Raw genomic sequence first — 16,699 nt, 5'->3', positions numbered from 1 at the left:
CAAAATACGTCTCATTTGAGTCATGCTATTTTCTTTTTATGATTATCTGAGCTTACACCAACAGGCCCATACAAAACTATATTTATTGCCAATATTAAGCATCATAATTACTTGGTACCTTCTTGAAGATGTTTCAGAAATTTGCCCATAATACCTAGAACCAGGATGACCCCAAAATAATTTTTTTTTAATGACTGAAACCTAAAGGGACCAACGCTATGACTGGTCCCTAGCCAGTTTATTCCTGTAACTGAGAACCAACCTGAGAAGATTCTCTATCCCCAGAACTGACTGCTCATCCTGATTCTACCAGATAGGTTACTCCAGCATAAGCGCTGAACATAACTTCCTTATGATCAATTTATCATATAAAATACTTGTAGCTACCTGTGGAGAGGTTTTGGTACCTCTGCCCCAGGCTTGTCACTCTAGTTGCCTGACACCAAACACTGCACTTTCTAAATATCATTCACAGGTCACACATATTGGCCAATTGTGAGCATTCACTTAATTTTCACTCTCAACCTGCCTTTTATTCATTTCTGTGCTGCTTTTGTTTGTTTGTTTTAGAAACAAGTTGAGTAACTCCCCAGGGGGAATAAAAACAGCCACCAAAAATACATGCCAAACGATTGGAGTTTTCCCCTAAGGTCTTCAGTAGTAAATAAGGAGGGCTCCCTGCTCTAAGCGATGGTTACAGGACTGACTTAGTTGAGGGAAGGTGCCGTTGCCACAATCCCTCAAAAACCTCACAGCAAGAAAAAGATTACAATGAGCTGGTATCAAAATACCAGGGAAAACAATCAAGTCACTACCTTTATACATTACCCCTCCCCTTCATTTCTCTTAATAGGCATCTAATTTACAATCAAAACATAGAATTAAAAACATTGAAATTTCGGCACAGATATTACACATTCATTGTCTTTTCTGGAGTTATGAATCCCAGAATCAAAAAAGCTTATGGCAGTCAGAGGCATATGGAGTTAAGGTACTGCCTTCAAACAGGAAAAAAATAAAATAAAATAATACCACTCCGTAGATATCAAGAAAAAGAAGCAATCCCAAACTTGGGAGAACTAGATGCTTTAAAAACCTTTAGTACCATATGATTGGCAGCTCTGAGATCTGAAGTATCCTTTGGTTCACACAAAAAATAACAGTCATGTTTTTATTTTTATGTAATATAAAAGAAGTGGTATTTAAGAAAACTGCAGGGGTTATTTTTGAAAACACCTAAAATACTTCCCATGGGCTTTCAATTCTTGGAAATGTCCAATTATGCGAGGGAGGGTGTGTGCTTGTATCTATATACACACATATATAAAGACAAACCCTCTTTATATATATGTCTACATTCCTGTATAAAAATCCTCATATACACGCACACGGATTCAGGCTCTCTCCCTCTCACACAAGCACATATTGATATACATAGTATCTCATTCTCTGAATAACATAAAACATGACACCCTGATCAAATGTAATTTGCTTAGAGTGATTTGTCTGTTTAAAAAATTCACAGTTCCTCAACAGTAGTTAAAATCCCAGGTCAGCTGCTGTTTGTGAAATACTGTTCCCCTGTACTTGCATGAGGTAGACTTCCCAACCGGGTAAAGAAAGCGATACATTGAGAAGAAGTGTTATGTCTTTTTCCTTTTTTGGACTGAAGGCCCCTTTTTGCTTTGCTCTTCTGGTGCTGCAGACGACTTGGAGGAGGAAGCTTCTTGAGGTGACCTGCCTGACCGTTCTGAGATCTCTGCCCTAGCCTCCTGAGGAAACAGTGGTGACGCACAGCCATGCCCGCCTCCCACCTCCCGAGGGAAAGTCGAAGTGCATGGCTGGGATTCTGCTTCCTGTCTTCCCTGAGAAATGGCGGGCGGCTGTGCAACAGTTTTATGGGGGCAGTTTGCCACCATGTGCATGATGCTCTGACAGTAATGGCACTTCTTTGGCTGAGGAGGTAGACTGCATTCCTTAGCATGATGATCAAGGCCACCACAGTTGTAGCATCTGCGAGAAAGAATGATGAAAACAACTTAGAATTAGGTAGCATGTTTCATAAAACACATGATATATTTTTTAAAATACTAAAATATACAACTGTCAATGAGATCAGCTTATTTTAACGTACTTTTTATTTTTATTTATTTATTTTTTTTGAGACAGGGTCTAGCTCTGTCGCCTGGGCCAGAGTGCAGTGGTGTCATCATAGTTCACAGCAACCTCAAACTCCTGGGCTCAAGCGATCCTCCTGCCTCAGCTTCCCGAATAGCTGAGACTGTAGGTGCGTGCCATACTTGCAGCTAATTTTTCTGTTTTTGGAGAGACAGGGTCTCAGGGTGTCACTCTTGCTCAGGATGGTCTTGAACTCCTGGCCTCAAACAATCCTCCCGCCTCAGTCTCCCAAAGTGCTAGGATTACAGGCATGAACCACCCTGCCGGCCTAATGTGCCTTCTTAAAAGCATTTATTGTTATTTATATTGGTTATACCGGTTGCTTGAAAGTCTATCATCCCAAAGTGCTCTAGCAAAGTTATAAAATTAGTTGTACTAAACATAATAGCCAGTGAAAAACAAGAGTACTAAAACATGAAAGAATATTTAATCACTTCCATACAAAAATGACTCATTTAAATTTGACACGGTTCGTTTATTTTACAAGAACAGTTTAGCCCACTAGAGGGCAGCGAATATTCAACAAAAACCAACGAGCTAGTTTTAAAAACAAGCATTTAAAAATACAGCTGCTGACATGATGTGAAATAGCAGTTTACTCAGCAATTGGGAAAATTATAGACCAAATTAAATTTTATGAGGTTAACATTTTTTTGAGCATTAATTATTTTGATTATGGAAACCAGCTGAACTGGAAGAATTTTTCCATTTGTACAAAATTGAGTAGTGCACTGAAATTTGATACATAAGAAACTCAGATGTTTAGTCAGAAAGTCAGAATGATATCTGACAAATTACCAAGTAATTTTAGAGCAATACAGTGAGTGTCTGACTCGGACAGTGCTTCAGAAAAAGCAAGCTTCTAAATATTTAGATCGGATTGATAAAGATTAGTTCAGTAATAGGAAAAATTTACTTTCTTTTCTTTCTGTAAGAAATTAGTTTTCCTTTAGGGTGATTTCTCCTAAATGGAAATAAACATAAATCCACCCTTAATTAATATTTGAATGCACTCTGGGGACATGGCTTTGTACTAGATGTCTGAAAATTCAACTTATCAAGGAAAAGCTGAGCAAGGAAATTATTTGGAAGATAATTTGCTCAACTTCAATCAGATTTTCTTTCTTTTAAAATTTTGTATTAAAAACAACAAATGACTGGAAGTGGAAGAAAGTAAGAAAAATTTATATTTATAAAGGTTTTTTTATCTGATTGTCAAATACAGAACTTATTGATTTGTCTCCAAATGAAATATTTTAAGAGTTTTCTATTTTAAATTTATTTTCCAAATACATTTATGACTCCACAATTCTCATTATGAAGCACAAATAACAATAGGTCACATTGTTTTTAAAAAACAACAGCAAAATATGTGGTAACTGTGAGAAAATTAAGGCCATAATGACAACAAAAGTTAATTATAATGAATTATATTTGTATGTGTATGAGAGAATATCATGCTTAATAATTTATGCTACCTTATATTTCAAAGACAAAGTACTAATCTACTCCTAACCTGCTAAACAGTATATATGGGATACTTACTATTTTATCTTCTGGGATAACTTATATTCAGGGTAACTACTGCCTGCTTATCAATATTGCCTTATAGTTTTTATAACAATGAATTCACAAGATGGGCTTTTATTCTTTACTATAATTAGTAAGTATTTATCTTAGGATAGACTGGATTATATTTTCAAAAATTAAACAGAAAACCTAAGAAATCATGTGTTCTAATTGAATTATTTATTGTACAATTAAATATCTTAATATAACAAAACATTACAATGTACATTCAATATTGTTTCACTCATATGTTCTAAGAGATAGTGCAAAATTAAATAACAATAGAAATTACTAACGCTTGAAATTCATGTCCTCAAAATAACACACTCAAAAATGGCATCTTTGAAAAATATAACCACATTACTTATAATAATGTTTTCCTACATAGTTTTCCTCTATAATGGATAAGTGAATTCTTAAATTAAATTTGCCCATCTATAAAACATCTTCTTTTGAATTAAATTCACTTCCTTGAGGATAACATCCACTCAGGAGCTCATTTTCGGAGAGAGAGAAAATAGGTTAAAGGCTTCAGTAATAGAGCCGGCTCTCCCTCGGACACATCAATTTCATCAGTCACTGGTGTGTGCTGCGTTATCCAATTCAGGGAACCATTTTGCCCACTCATTGACCAAAGACCTGATATCAGGATTCTACTTTCACAAAAGGGATCTTTGATCACATTCTATATGTGCATTTACCATCACATTTGGGTTATAAAAGTTATTTTTAAGGATGCTATATAATTTTGGTTTGGTTTCCTTGCATTTTGATCTGCATAATTTATCTCTCCCCTATGCTGCTTTTCCGATATGTGCTATCATTAGGCAAGACTACCTTCCATGCTGAAAAGATTTGCATTCAGTGTATATGTGCTTAGCCTTAAAAGGAGGAGGAGCGATATTTATTCTCTTCTTCTATTTAATCATTCAATGTCAATCACTCTTACAAAGAGTGCAGATCACATCCCATTATGAAACCCCTTCCTTCCCAAGGGACTGACAGCAAAATGGAAATGCTCAGCTACCTTTCAGCTCGCAAATGATACCACAACCACAAACTCCATACAAGCTATACACGGCTCTAGTGCCCTTTGTTCACCCTCCACACTTCTCCAAATCAGTTTGCTTTTGTTAGTTTGAATGAATTTATGCTCACATTGTAATGTGAGCATAAAAATGGCATGTGTGCCCATGTGTGGCTACATGCTTAAGAAATATGACAGTCTCACAAGCAAGACTATATAAAGAAAACTATAATCATACTTTGTTAAGTATTCCCATAGCGCAACATAAAAATAAAATCACGTTATTTTATAAAATACTGAACCAATGGCACAAAGGATATTTTTTCACATATTAAACATAAAGATAAGATAAATAAAAATGTTCAGCTTAATCTTAGAATGTTATCAAGTTCTTCATAAAATTACTTTATAAATACTTTAATTCTAATGAGCTAGTGCATTCTACAGGTATTACTTCTTAATTAAGAAGCTTTTGAAGATGGAAGGTTGATAATCAAATTGGAGTTAATTTTTTAAGACTATTAAAATAAGATTAAAATTTTTAAATGAAAGGAAATTGTCAACAATAGATAGAAGAGAGGTACCTAAGACAGCGAAATAAATAAAAACAAATGTTTTAGGCCTTTAGAACTATTTAACTATATTCTGAAATAATTGTGTGAGTTTTTATACATCAAGACCAAATACCTATATTACTTAACAAGTTAATCAAAACACATCCAAATTTCTGAGAATTCCATAAAAAAAAATCTGAATCAGAAATCAGAATTTAGATCTGCTATGACCGTTAGAAAATTTCTCATTTTTCAGTCCAAACAACTGAATAAGCAAATTATATTTTCAAATCACACCAATAATAATGGTTAGAACTGAACTCAACTGAGGATAACTAGGTTAAAAACATAGATGTTAATTTTAAAATACTCCTCCAATGGCTTAAATGAAAAATTTATCAATTACATATTCCCCCTTGATCCCTAAAGTGATTTAAAAAAAATTAGGAAGAGGGGTGATACTACAGTTAGAGAGCCAGATTTGCCTGTCTAAAAGTGTAAAGGAAAAAAAATATAACTTAGGATGCTTCTCAGTATTTGAAAGTTTTAACTTAGTAAGAATTTATATGGAAACTTAAATCCATATTCTGAGGGTCTGATGGGGGCATTAAGGATAATGATACAGTGATTCAGAAGTTTCTCAGGAAGAAGAAAATGTTGAAAGAATAGCAAATAAAGCAGTACCAGGGAGAAAGAATAGAGCAGAAAAAGAAGTGCAACCTTTGGGCAGGAAGAAGGTACTCTTTTTCTATAGAAGGAGTACATAAAAATCCCTGGAAAAGAAAGATTAGAAAAGGATTAATAAAGTTTCTAAATGAGAGGTCAGAGGAGCTAAAGAAAAGTCACAGATTGGAAAGAATTTCAGGAACTAAACTGGAGAAAAGGTAATTGACTCTCTGAAGAAATTATTTATCATTTTCAACCTTGGTACAGTTCAACTAAAATCCAGAAATTATACTAATATAACATTCCACAACTCTATCGCTTTTGATTCTATTATGTCTGAACACTTGTTATCTAATTAGATTGTGTCAATCAACCCGATACATGGGGGTGTTGGATCCCAGCCAGGTGGTGGGGAGGAGATGGCAGGGCAGAGATATTATGAGAGAATCCAAGAGAGCTCAAATCAAAGGATCCAGAGTGCTTTGGATGGGAGCAATCTGCCCACCTTATACCTTCTGAGGGTAAGAGAGACAGATTCTAAGACCAATCTTGCAGAAGAAGGCCCATTTTGTATTGATTGATTCTAACCTAAATATACACCTGAATATAGTTTATTCACTCTACAGGATCTGCCCCAAAATACCAAGAGGAGAGTTAGGAACTTTGAGGAATCACAGAACTAGAAAATCACATTAACAGTGCACATGTCTTCTGACCTCTATCAAAGCAACCTATATACTTCAATGAATCTCTGTTTCTGTTATTTCATTCTTCTTATATCCAAATTCCTAAGACCGCAAGCCAATTAAACAATTAAAACATTTTAATAAAGTTAATATTTATATATTCTAAGTACAGTGGTAAACAAACTGAATTTTCAAAAATACTGGTTGATTGTGACTTATGTTCTTTTAAAAAGTTTATCTGCATTATATTGATGAAATTAAGACTCAGAGAGTTTACCTAGAAGGAAATTTTAACTGAAAACAGTTAGGTTTCACTTCCATTTTTATTATATAAAAATGTTACACCCAATAAGATCGATGTAATTTTATTACATATAAGCCTAAAAAATATAAGGAACTTGAATTTAAAACATCAACACATGTACACATGATTTGAAGTACATATTTCTTGAGATTTGGGTTACTGGGGAGGTCAGCTTCTTTCTTTGAGCTATCTCAATTTAAAAAACTTAAAAGTTGGGACTAGTCCAGTCTAGATTTTTTTCACTGCCAAGTCCAGGTTTTCTGTCTATCCCTTCCGTATTTGGTATGTTGAAAAAATTTATCTACAAAAATTTGTGAATAATTTTTCCATTCTCTTTAATCAGATCTTTAAGACCGTAAATTGGAACTTTAGGTTGACATGCTATATAATCAGTGCTATCAAACTGACTCAATAAAATTCTAGCCAAAAGAAAGAAGACTGACATTTTAGCCCGTAAAATCAAACTGTGATATGAATGATTTATTTAGGCCTTGAAATATTGCAATCACATTCTATTGGTTAGAGTGAATATAAATTGAAACTGCCTCTCCTGGAGGACAATTTGACAGCATATTTCAAAATATTAATATGCATAACCTCTGACCCAGCAACTCTCACTCTAGGAATCTGTCTGCCCTATAGGAATATTTACTGATAAGCGTAATGATTTGGGCACTAAAATATTGATTAAGCATTGTACATATTGGTAAAAAGCTAGAAACATTTAATAATAATAATAATAATAACAATCACAATAAATACTTATAACCAAACCCAGGCAGTCTAGCTACAGAATCCATGCTCTTTACCACTAAGCTATAAATGTTAAAATGAAAAACAAAACCCACATATACCAAGAAACACTTTGCAGATATTAAAAAGAATTAAGTAAAAGAATTTTTTAAAAGCTAAGATAGATCTTCACTAGTCTAGCTGAGGTAGATCTATACGTATTAACACGGAAAGATCTCTAAGACAAATTGTTAAGTAAAAAAAACAATCCACAGTATGATACATACATATAGTATAATCACATATATGTTTCCAAGATACTATCCATGACTATAAGTCATTGCATGCATTTTTAAATGCATAGAAAAACCATTGGAAGGATAAACAGTAAATTAACAAATTAAGACTAGTTACATCTGTGGAGGAGAGTAGAGTTAGTAAGAAGAGGCATTTCATTTTTACTCCATACATTTTTGTATAGTTTCTTTTTTAAATAGCAAGAAATAATTGATATTTGTGTAATTAAAAAAAAAAAAGACCAATTATAATGATAAAATTCCATTTTCATTTTGTAATTTGACCTTCATTATTACTGTTAGTCATGTGACAGAGAGACAGAGAGCCTATAAATCAATGGTTCTGGAATTATTTTGGAAGTCTATTTTTCCCACAGATCTAGAAAAAAATAATTCTATGCTTCATTTGGAGCCAGAAAAGAGCCTGAATAGCCAAAGCAACCTTAAGCAAAGGAACAAATCTGGAGGCACCACTTTACCAGACTTTAAGCTATACTACAAGGCTATAGTAACCAAAACAGCATGGTACTACACAAAAATAGAGACAGACCAATGGAACAGAACAGAGAACCAAGATATAAAACCATATACATATTGCCATCTGATCTTTGACAAAGTAGACAGCAATATACACTGGAGAAAAGAATCCCTATTCAATAAAAGGTGCTGGGAAAATTAGACAATCACATGTAGAAGATTGAAATAGGATCCATATCTCTCACCACTCACAAAAATTTATTCAAGATGGATAACAGACTTCAATTTAAGACATGAAACCATAAGAATTCTAGAAGAAAATAAAGGAAAAATTCTTCTAGATATGGCCTAGGCAAAGAATTTATGAAGAAGACCCCAAGGGCAATCACAGCAACAACAAAAATAAATAAGTGGGACTTGATTAAATTATTAATGAAAAGATATACGCAGCCAAGAAAACAATCAACAGAGCAAAGAGACAACCCACAGAATGGGAGAAAATACTCGCATGCTGTATATCCAAAAAAGGGCTAACAACCAGAATCTACAAAGAACTCAGGCAAATCAGCAAGAAAAAAATCAAACAACGCCATTAAAAAGTGGGCAAAAGACATGAGAAGAAGCTTTTTAAAACAAGACAGACTAATGGCCAATAAACATGAAAAAATGCTCAACATCACTAATCATCAGAGAAATGCAAATCAAAACCACAATGTGTATCGCCTAACTCCAGTGAGAATGGTTTTTATCAAAAAGTCCCAAAACGATAGATGCTAGTATGGATGCAGAGAGAAAGGAACACTTACATGCTGTTGGTGGGACTGCAAACTAGTGCAACCTTTATGGAAAATAGTATGGAGATTCCTCAAAGAACTAAAAGTAGACGTATCATTTGACCCAGCTACTGGGTCCCACTACTGGGTATTTACCCAAAAGAAAAAAAATCATTTTATCAAAAAGACACTTGGACTAGAATGTTTATTGCAGCACAATTCATGATTGCAAAGAAGTGGAATCAACCCAAGTGCCCATCAATACATGAGTGGATTAATAAAATGTGGCATATGTACACCATGGAGTACTACTCAGCCATAAAAAATGAATTAATACCTTTTACAACGATATGGGTGGAACTGGAGACCTTCCTCCTAAGTGAAGTATTGCAAGAATGGAAAAACAAACACCACATGTACTCACTATTAAATTGGAACTAACTGATCAGCACCCATGTGCACTGACAGGAAGTAAAACTCAATGGAAATCATGCAGGAGGGAGAGGAGAGAAGGGGATGGGTGAAATCACACCTAACAGGTACAATGTACACTATCTGAGTGATGGACACTTGTAACTTTGACTCAAGCAGTACAAAAGCAATCCATGTAACCAAAGCATTTGTACCCATGTCATAGTCTGAAAATAAAAAAAGAAAAAAGAAAAATAAAAAAAGAAAATTCAATTGGTTAAACTTATGAATTAATTAATTAAATAAGTGAAAGTAATTATTCTTATTTTGTGAAAAATGACCAGATTTACAAGGAAAATAAATTTTACAAATTGACTTTTAGGATTTGGTATTAACAATTATTTACCAAAATACAAGTGAATGTGGGAATTTCTTTCAATACATAAAAGGCTTCCTTGGGTATGAAAAACTCAGCTAATACAGCAGAAACAAGGCAGCCAAGAATTCCTAGGTCTCTAGTGGGGTTGCAAAAGTGCTGAGAAACCTTACCAACTAAGTGGAGGCCTCCTATGAGAATAAGGAAGCCACAGATGGGTCACTTGAGCCTGGAGGCTACAGTGGGGACACAAGGATTTGTAGTGTAGAGATGAGCATGATGCTGGACAGGACCACACAAGAGCGGTCACACCTGTGCCTGCTTCAACACAGGGCTTGCAGGGATCAAACAGGATGAGGACATCTCCCCAGGGGCCAGAGAGAACACCCAACACAGCACAGGTACTGGAGGCACAACAGCTACCCTTACCCTATGGCCAGGGTGAGCCTCTGGGAACTTCAATTACTCCAGGGAGAAGGGTGAGTAAAAGGTGCACAGGAGAATCCTGAGCTGTCAGGACCGAAATCCTAAAAGGACTACCTGTGTACCTGAAGAGACTGTTTCCTTGAAATAGGCACATTTAAGGGTTTTTGTTGTTGTTATTTTTGTTTTGCTACTGTGTGCTTGGAAACAGGATGCAATAGGATGTGAAACATAAAACTAGCTTTGATTAAAAAAACAAAAAACAGAAAACTAACGCCTGGGTCCTACTCCAGACTAAATCAGAATCTTTGAGAGTGAAGCCCCAGGCACCCGTACTTTTTAGAGAAATTTTTAATTATTATGGGTACATAATAGTTGCATATATTTATAGGGTACATGTGATATTTTGATACATGCATACAATGTGTAATAATCAAATCTGAGTAACTGGAGTATCCGTCACCTCAAGCATTTATCATTTCTTTGTGTTAGGAACATTCCAATTCTACTCTTTTAGTTATTGTAAAGTATACCATAACTTATTGTTGACTACAGTCACTTTGTGCTATTAAATATTGTTCATTCTAATGGTATTTTTGCACCCATTAACCACTTTATTCTCCCCTAAGTGCTACCCTTCCCAGCCTCTTGGAACCATCATTCTACTCTCTGTCTCCATGAGAGCAATTATTTTAATATTTAGCTCCCACATATAAGTGGGAACATGAGAGATTTGTCTTTCTGTGCCTGGCTTATTTCACCTAACATAATGTTTTCCATCCAGGCATCAGTACGTTTCAAAAGCTTCCTAGGAGACAGTAGTGTGCAGCTACTTGAGAACCACAGTTGTATATGAACCCAAGTGTTGCACTGACAATCTTACCAAGGGATCACTCTGTAATCCCAACTACAAGGAATGTGGTTCAAAACAGAATAAATCTCTCAAAATGCTGTTCTCAACAGGTCACTGAAACCTCAGAAATGAAAAGAGACGGGGATGGAAAGAGGAAAAGGAGGGAGGGAGGAAAGATGAAAGGAAGAAAAAAATAGTGTATGTATGTCTCTTATTTCCTTACTGGGAACTAAAAATTGATCCTTGAAACAATGATCCCTGCTTATTTGGGAAGATATACATTGCAAAAGCCTACTGAGTTTAACTTCAGAAGTGGTTTCTCTGTACAATTTTTAGTTTATCAATCAAGAACATGTGTAGGTACCTGTGTTATCAAAATGGACAATAATGTACAGCTCTTTACTGAGTTGCTACTTTCTCTAAACTTCACCATCGTTACCAATTAACATTTACTTATTTCCCATAATAACTCTTCTAATTCTCCATCTTCTGTTGTCTTCATCTAAAATAATTTTGAAAAGCATATAAATTTTTTTAGTGTGAATATGCTCTTGTAAACATTTCTCCTAATGGCCAGATTGTTGTCTTTTAAACAGAAAACTACTTTCTTATGGGTGTAAACACAATAAGATCTCTGCTTTTCACAAAAATGATTAGTCATGTAATTTTTTTTATTGTTGGTTGAATTACCTTTCTTTTTCTTTTTTTGGTATTATTTTTTCTTTATTCAAATAGATTTAGGGGGTACAAGTGTTTTTTTGTTACAGGGCTAAACTGCATAGTGGAGAAGTCTAGGCTTTTAATACACTCATCACCTGAATAGTGTACACTGTACCCAATAGGTAATTTTTCATCCCACCCTCCCCCTTCTGAGTCTCCAATGTCCATTAAGTCACTCTGCATGACCATGCATACCCACTGCTTAGCTCCCATTTATAACAGCCAAGTAATTTTTAAAAATCCTAACTAATATTTAAACTACATGTTGCCTACCATTGATAAAGTAACTACTGCTTACTCTGTTTTCCATACTTAAGAAAAAGAAGTCAATAACTGATAATTTTAAAGGCTGTTTAATTAGACCACCCTATGGGTAGGTTCTCAATATTATTAAATAAAAAGCAAAATTTAGTCAGAACAATTGCCATTCAGTTCCTTCTGGTGCATAATAAATGGTAGGTGTTTGAATGTTCTGTGTTGCCTAGTTCAAGACAGTCATAAGCAAGGATAAGTCTGTGGTGGCACAGAATTCAAAACTCTAAAACTGCTGGCAGTGGAAATCGATACTCTATGTCTCCCCCAAACCTCAGTTTTCAGACCCACTAAACTGATTTGGAGTTTATATTGAGTTCGAAAGGTATTTTTAAATTACCAACTACTGTTCTAACCTCTTTTATCATCTGATTATATAATGAGAAATCATCTAGATACTGTGTCTGTTAGTGGATTCAACTGCTTGTAATACCCATGAATCATTTTCATAAAATCATATGAAAAACAAACAGAAAAACAGGTACTTAAGAATATCTACTGTATGCACAACTTTGTACTAGATGCCAATGAAAGGTGTCTTAATAATTAGCTGGACGGTATGATTTATTTATTTTATCTCATTGATGTTTTCTCCTGACTGCTTTTTGGATTGTCTTAGGTTTATTAGCTTTTGGACACTTTCTCTGATTAATGCCAGGGACTATCTCGTAACACCAGGTAAAATGCACCAAAGTATCTTGAAAGCCAGTAAAATACAGTAATAGCTCTGTTCACAAACCTTTCATCATCTTATAAAAACGAGATAAGATGAAAAATGTAGGGGACCAGTGTGTAATGAATGACAATGCAGGTCACTGGGCAGTAGGGATGGAACATGTGGCAGTTTTAAAAGAGAAGAGGACATGGAATGGGAGAGAACTCATTGGAGCCATGGGGACAAAGGGAGCATTTTTCATGCAAGGGCACTTTAATCAGGGATGCTTACAAACCAGACATTTTTGTATTTTACTCCATTATGTTTAAAAGTACTTAATATGTTCTGCAGCAAATCCATGGAAAAACAATCATTTGCTGAAAGTTTTCTACTTTGTACTGTAACTTGAGAAGGAAGAAAATAATCAATTCTAAATCATAAGTTAAAATTTGAATAGAAATGTTATCCCTCTTTTAGGTGACAAACAACATCCCAGACAGATAATCTGTTCTGGCTAATGGAAAAGTTGGAAAAACAAAGAGAAAGATGTACTCAAACAGAGATAACCTAATGCTTTCCAATTTCTTGGGAGTAAAAGCAGTTTGTTATGAAATAGGATCCAATCCCACATGCAGTGGGTGCTCTGCCAGTGCAGCTTTCAGAACCTAAGACAACTAAGGAGGAGTGTCCAGATCAGGAGCAACACACACACACACACACACACACACACACACACACACAACCACGTGCATTTTTGCAGCAGCAGTGTTGTAACTATCCAAATCACAGATTTAAATTCAGGCTGGGCATGGTGGCTTAGGCCTATAATCCTAGCACTCTGGGAGTCTGAGGCGGGAGGACTGCTTGAGCTTAAGAGTTCAAGACTAGCCTGGGCTAGTCTCTGGGCAAGACTCTGTCTTTACTAAAAAAATAGAAAAAGTTAGCTGGGCATGGCAGCACGTGCCTATAATCCCAGCTACTCAGGAGACTGAAGCAGGAGGATTGCTTGAGCCCAGGAGTTTGAGGTTGCAGTGAGCTATGATGATGCCACTGCACTCTACCCTAGATGACAGAGAGAGGCCCTGTACTGAAAAACAAAACAGCAACAAAAAAATTCATCCGTGTTGAAAGCAAGGTCAGCTTATCTACCATATTTGGTCATACCGACCTTCAGGTATAAAGTATTTTAGAAGGTTAGTACTACTATGAATTATGAAAGAAATAAAAGGTATTCAATATTTAACTTATCTTGAAATGGTTAAAATTAGATATTCATTTAGAAAGAAGAATCAGATCATAATACGCAGTGTGAAAATGTTTGTTATTTAACTATTACAGCAGCCTTGCTGAAAACCTAAAATTACCAGGGCTGCTTGCTTTTTACAGACCATTTCAAATTTACCAATGTCAGAGGTATGATATCTGCTATAAGTTAAGCATTGGCTTCGTCTGAAGAAAGGCAATTCTACTAGTGCTTTGTGTCAACTTTTATAAATGTTTTTGTCTTGCTCATCACATAACTTCTTTTAGGCTTTAGTTCTGCAAACTACCAACATTTTTATCTATAGCATTATTTCACAAGTCATTCTAAAGTCACGTTTCTCCAACATATACATTGAAAAATTTTTTACATTTGACCAAAGCACAAGAAATTTTTAAAGAGGAATTTTATCATGATTACTTGATAAATGAAGCAATAATTTATTATCTATAGAAGTAGATGTAAACATCCAAACAATATATAAAAGAATTTAAATATCATATTAAAAGTACCTTGAAAAATACCTTTGGTATACAAAATAAGAACTGCAAAATAGTGACTAGCTCATATTTTATCACATACACTTCCCCATTAAAACACAGAAAGAAGACGGAACATTACACATTCCAAAGGAAGGAAAGATACACAGAGGTCACGAATCAATTCTGGTGGCATGACTGATGAACCAGACAGAAGGTTAGATAACGTTCCAGATTTATACTGGTTGTTTGCAAGCCAGGGCCAAAAAGGGGGCTAGATTAAAAGATGTTATTCTAGTTTTAGCCAAGTGAATATCTGCTGGGTTATTCAAAGCTTTGAAGTTACCATGACTGAGTTACCTTTGATACAAGTAATAATGTTGGTAGTATCTGAATTTTTATGAAGGTAGACTGTTAAAACACCTCCCTATTGCTAGTATTACTGAATTACTAGCACTGAATTATTACTATATTACTGAGCTCATAAGAAATATTCATAAACTTTTCATTTTGATAATATTTATATGAATATTTATAGAGGACCAGCTATTTTAGAGCATGTTACCTGGTGTAATCAGGACTAATTCATGTGCAAGGGACAAGAGAAGATTGTGCCAAACCATCTCCTGTCTTGATAGCTACACAGGAATCAGAAGGAGTTAAAACTACTTTGCTGAAGTCACTAAGGAAAGGCTTCTAATGATCAATAAGTTTGATCTCCCATTCCAGCACCAGCTACTGCTGAGGAAAACGATGAAGTATAAATGAGAACTAAATGACCTCTGTCCATTTCTCCCTCTAGTCCAATCGGTCTTCCTGTGACTGACTATAGATTGCCCTTTGTCAAGAATCAGCAGTTCTTAAACTGTTCAACATGTAGATAGGTAAGTAGGTAGGTAGATGAAAATTGAACAAGGAAAATTGCTACCATGTTCAGATAACCTCCATAAACTGTGATATTACCTCCTTTCTGTATGTTTTATCTTGAAAATTAGAACTTAAGATATCATGTAAGGTACTCTTGGCCTCATGGCTACTTCCTTTCTTCCTTCTGACTGTCTGAGGGTGCTTTTCATGTCATAAATCTTTTTATGTGATTAAAGCTTGACAGTCAAGCTGCTAAGACATCCTGCAGATCTTTTCCCTGATCACTGATCCCTTAAGGAATCTTGTCTCTCTATTTGAACATTTTAAGGCTGTGACCCTGTGAACATATGGCCACTGATATAAAAAAAGACAGCTGTCAAGCTAAGACAGAGGTAGGATTAGGGTTAGATTCTATATGTTAACAGGTTTATCTGTACATATTCTATAAGCCAAAAAAATGGCTTTGTTATAAGGACAATTCCTTAAGTATACGAATGATGAGTTCTTATGTCCTTTGGTCACCTTCTGGATTTGGCTGGAGGAAGTTTACATGAAGAACTGGACTTATTCTCTTGGTGGGAAAAAAGAAATAAAGCCACTGAATATTTTTTCTATGTTATTCTTTTAAAAGATCTTGAAAAATACTCTGAAAAGTATGGTAAAAGGAGGTAAACTTATTTGGACAATACTTGAGCATTTTACTCAAAAAATGTATTTCAGAAAACTAAACGATTTAAAAACATGATAGCTGCAAATGGCAAGGTCCTATTTATTTATCACACTGAATATCAAGTTCTCTTTATATATTAGACTTTTAAAACTTGACTTAATGCAGCGTATGTGCAGGGAGAAAGTTGTGCTTCAGTGGAAAACCATGTATTGTCTAGATCAGTGGTCCCCAACCTTTTTGGCACCCGGGACTGGTGGGTTACAGTTATTACGCAAACCAACCTCTCTGCTAATGACAAACTGTATTTGCAGCCGCTCCCCAGCGCTAGCATCACCGCCTCAGCTCCACCTCAGATCAGGCATTGGATTTTCCTAAGGAACACGCAACCCAGATCCCTCGCATGTGCAGTT

The 16,699-nt window shown here is 35.2% G+C and overlaps 1 protein-coding gene across 2 annotated transcripts in view; it reads right to left on the bottom strand.

Annotated features, from left to right (window-relative positions):
- Window positions 1–835: 835 nt before the first annotated feature.
- Window positions 836–16,699, bottom strand: part of LIN28B (lin-28 homolog B (C. elegans)) — a 114,884-nt gene continuing 99,020 nt past the window's right edge. For both annotated transcript variants that reach the window (XM_012651187.1, XM_012651188.1), the window contains exon 4: window positions 836–2,013. In XM_012651187.1, the coding sequence (XP_012506641.1) occupies window positions 1,644–2,013 (370 nt within the window). In that variant the 3' untranslated portion in view covers window positions 836–1,643. The remainder of the gene's footprint in view (window positions 2,014–16,699) is intronic.

The sequence above is a fragment of the Propithecus coquereli genome, unplaced genomic scaffold, assembly GCF_000956105.1.
Source record: "Propithecus coquereli isolate 6110/MARCELLA unplaced genomic scaffold, Pcoq_1.0 Scaffold35, whole genome shotgun sequence".
Lineage (NCBI taxonomy): Eukaryota > Metazoa > Chordata > Mammalia > Primates > Indriidae > Propithecus > Propithecus coquereli.
Note: the sequence above shows the minus strand (reverse complement) of the source record. Positions and strands in the feature narration are given on the sequence as shown.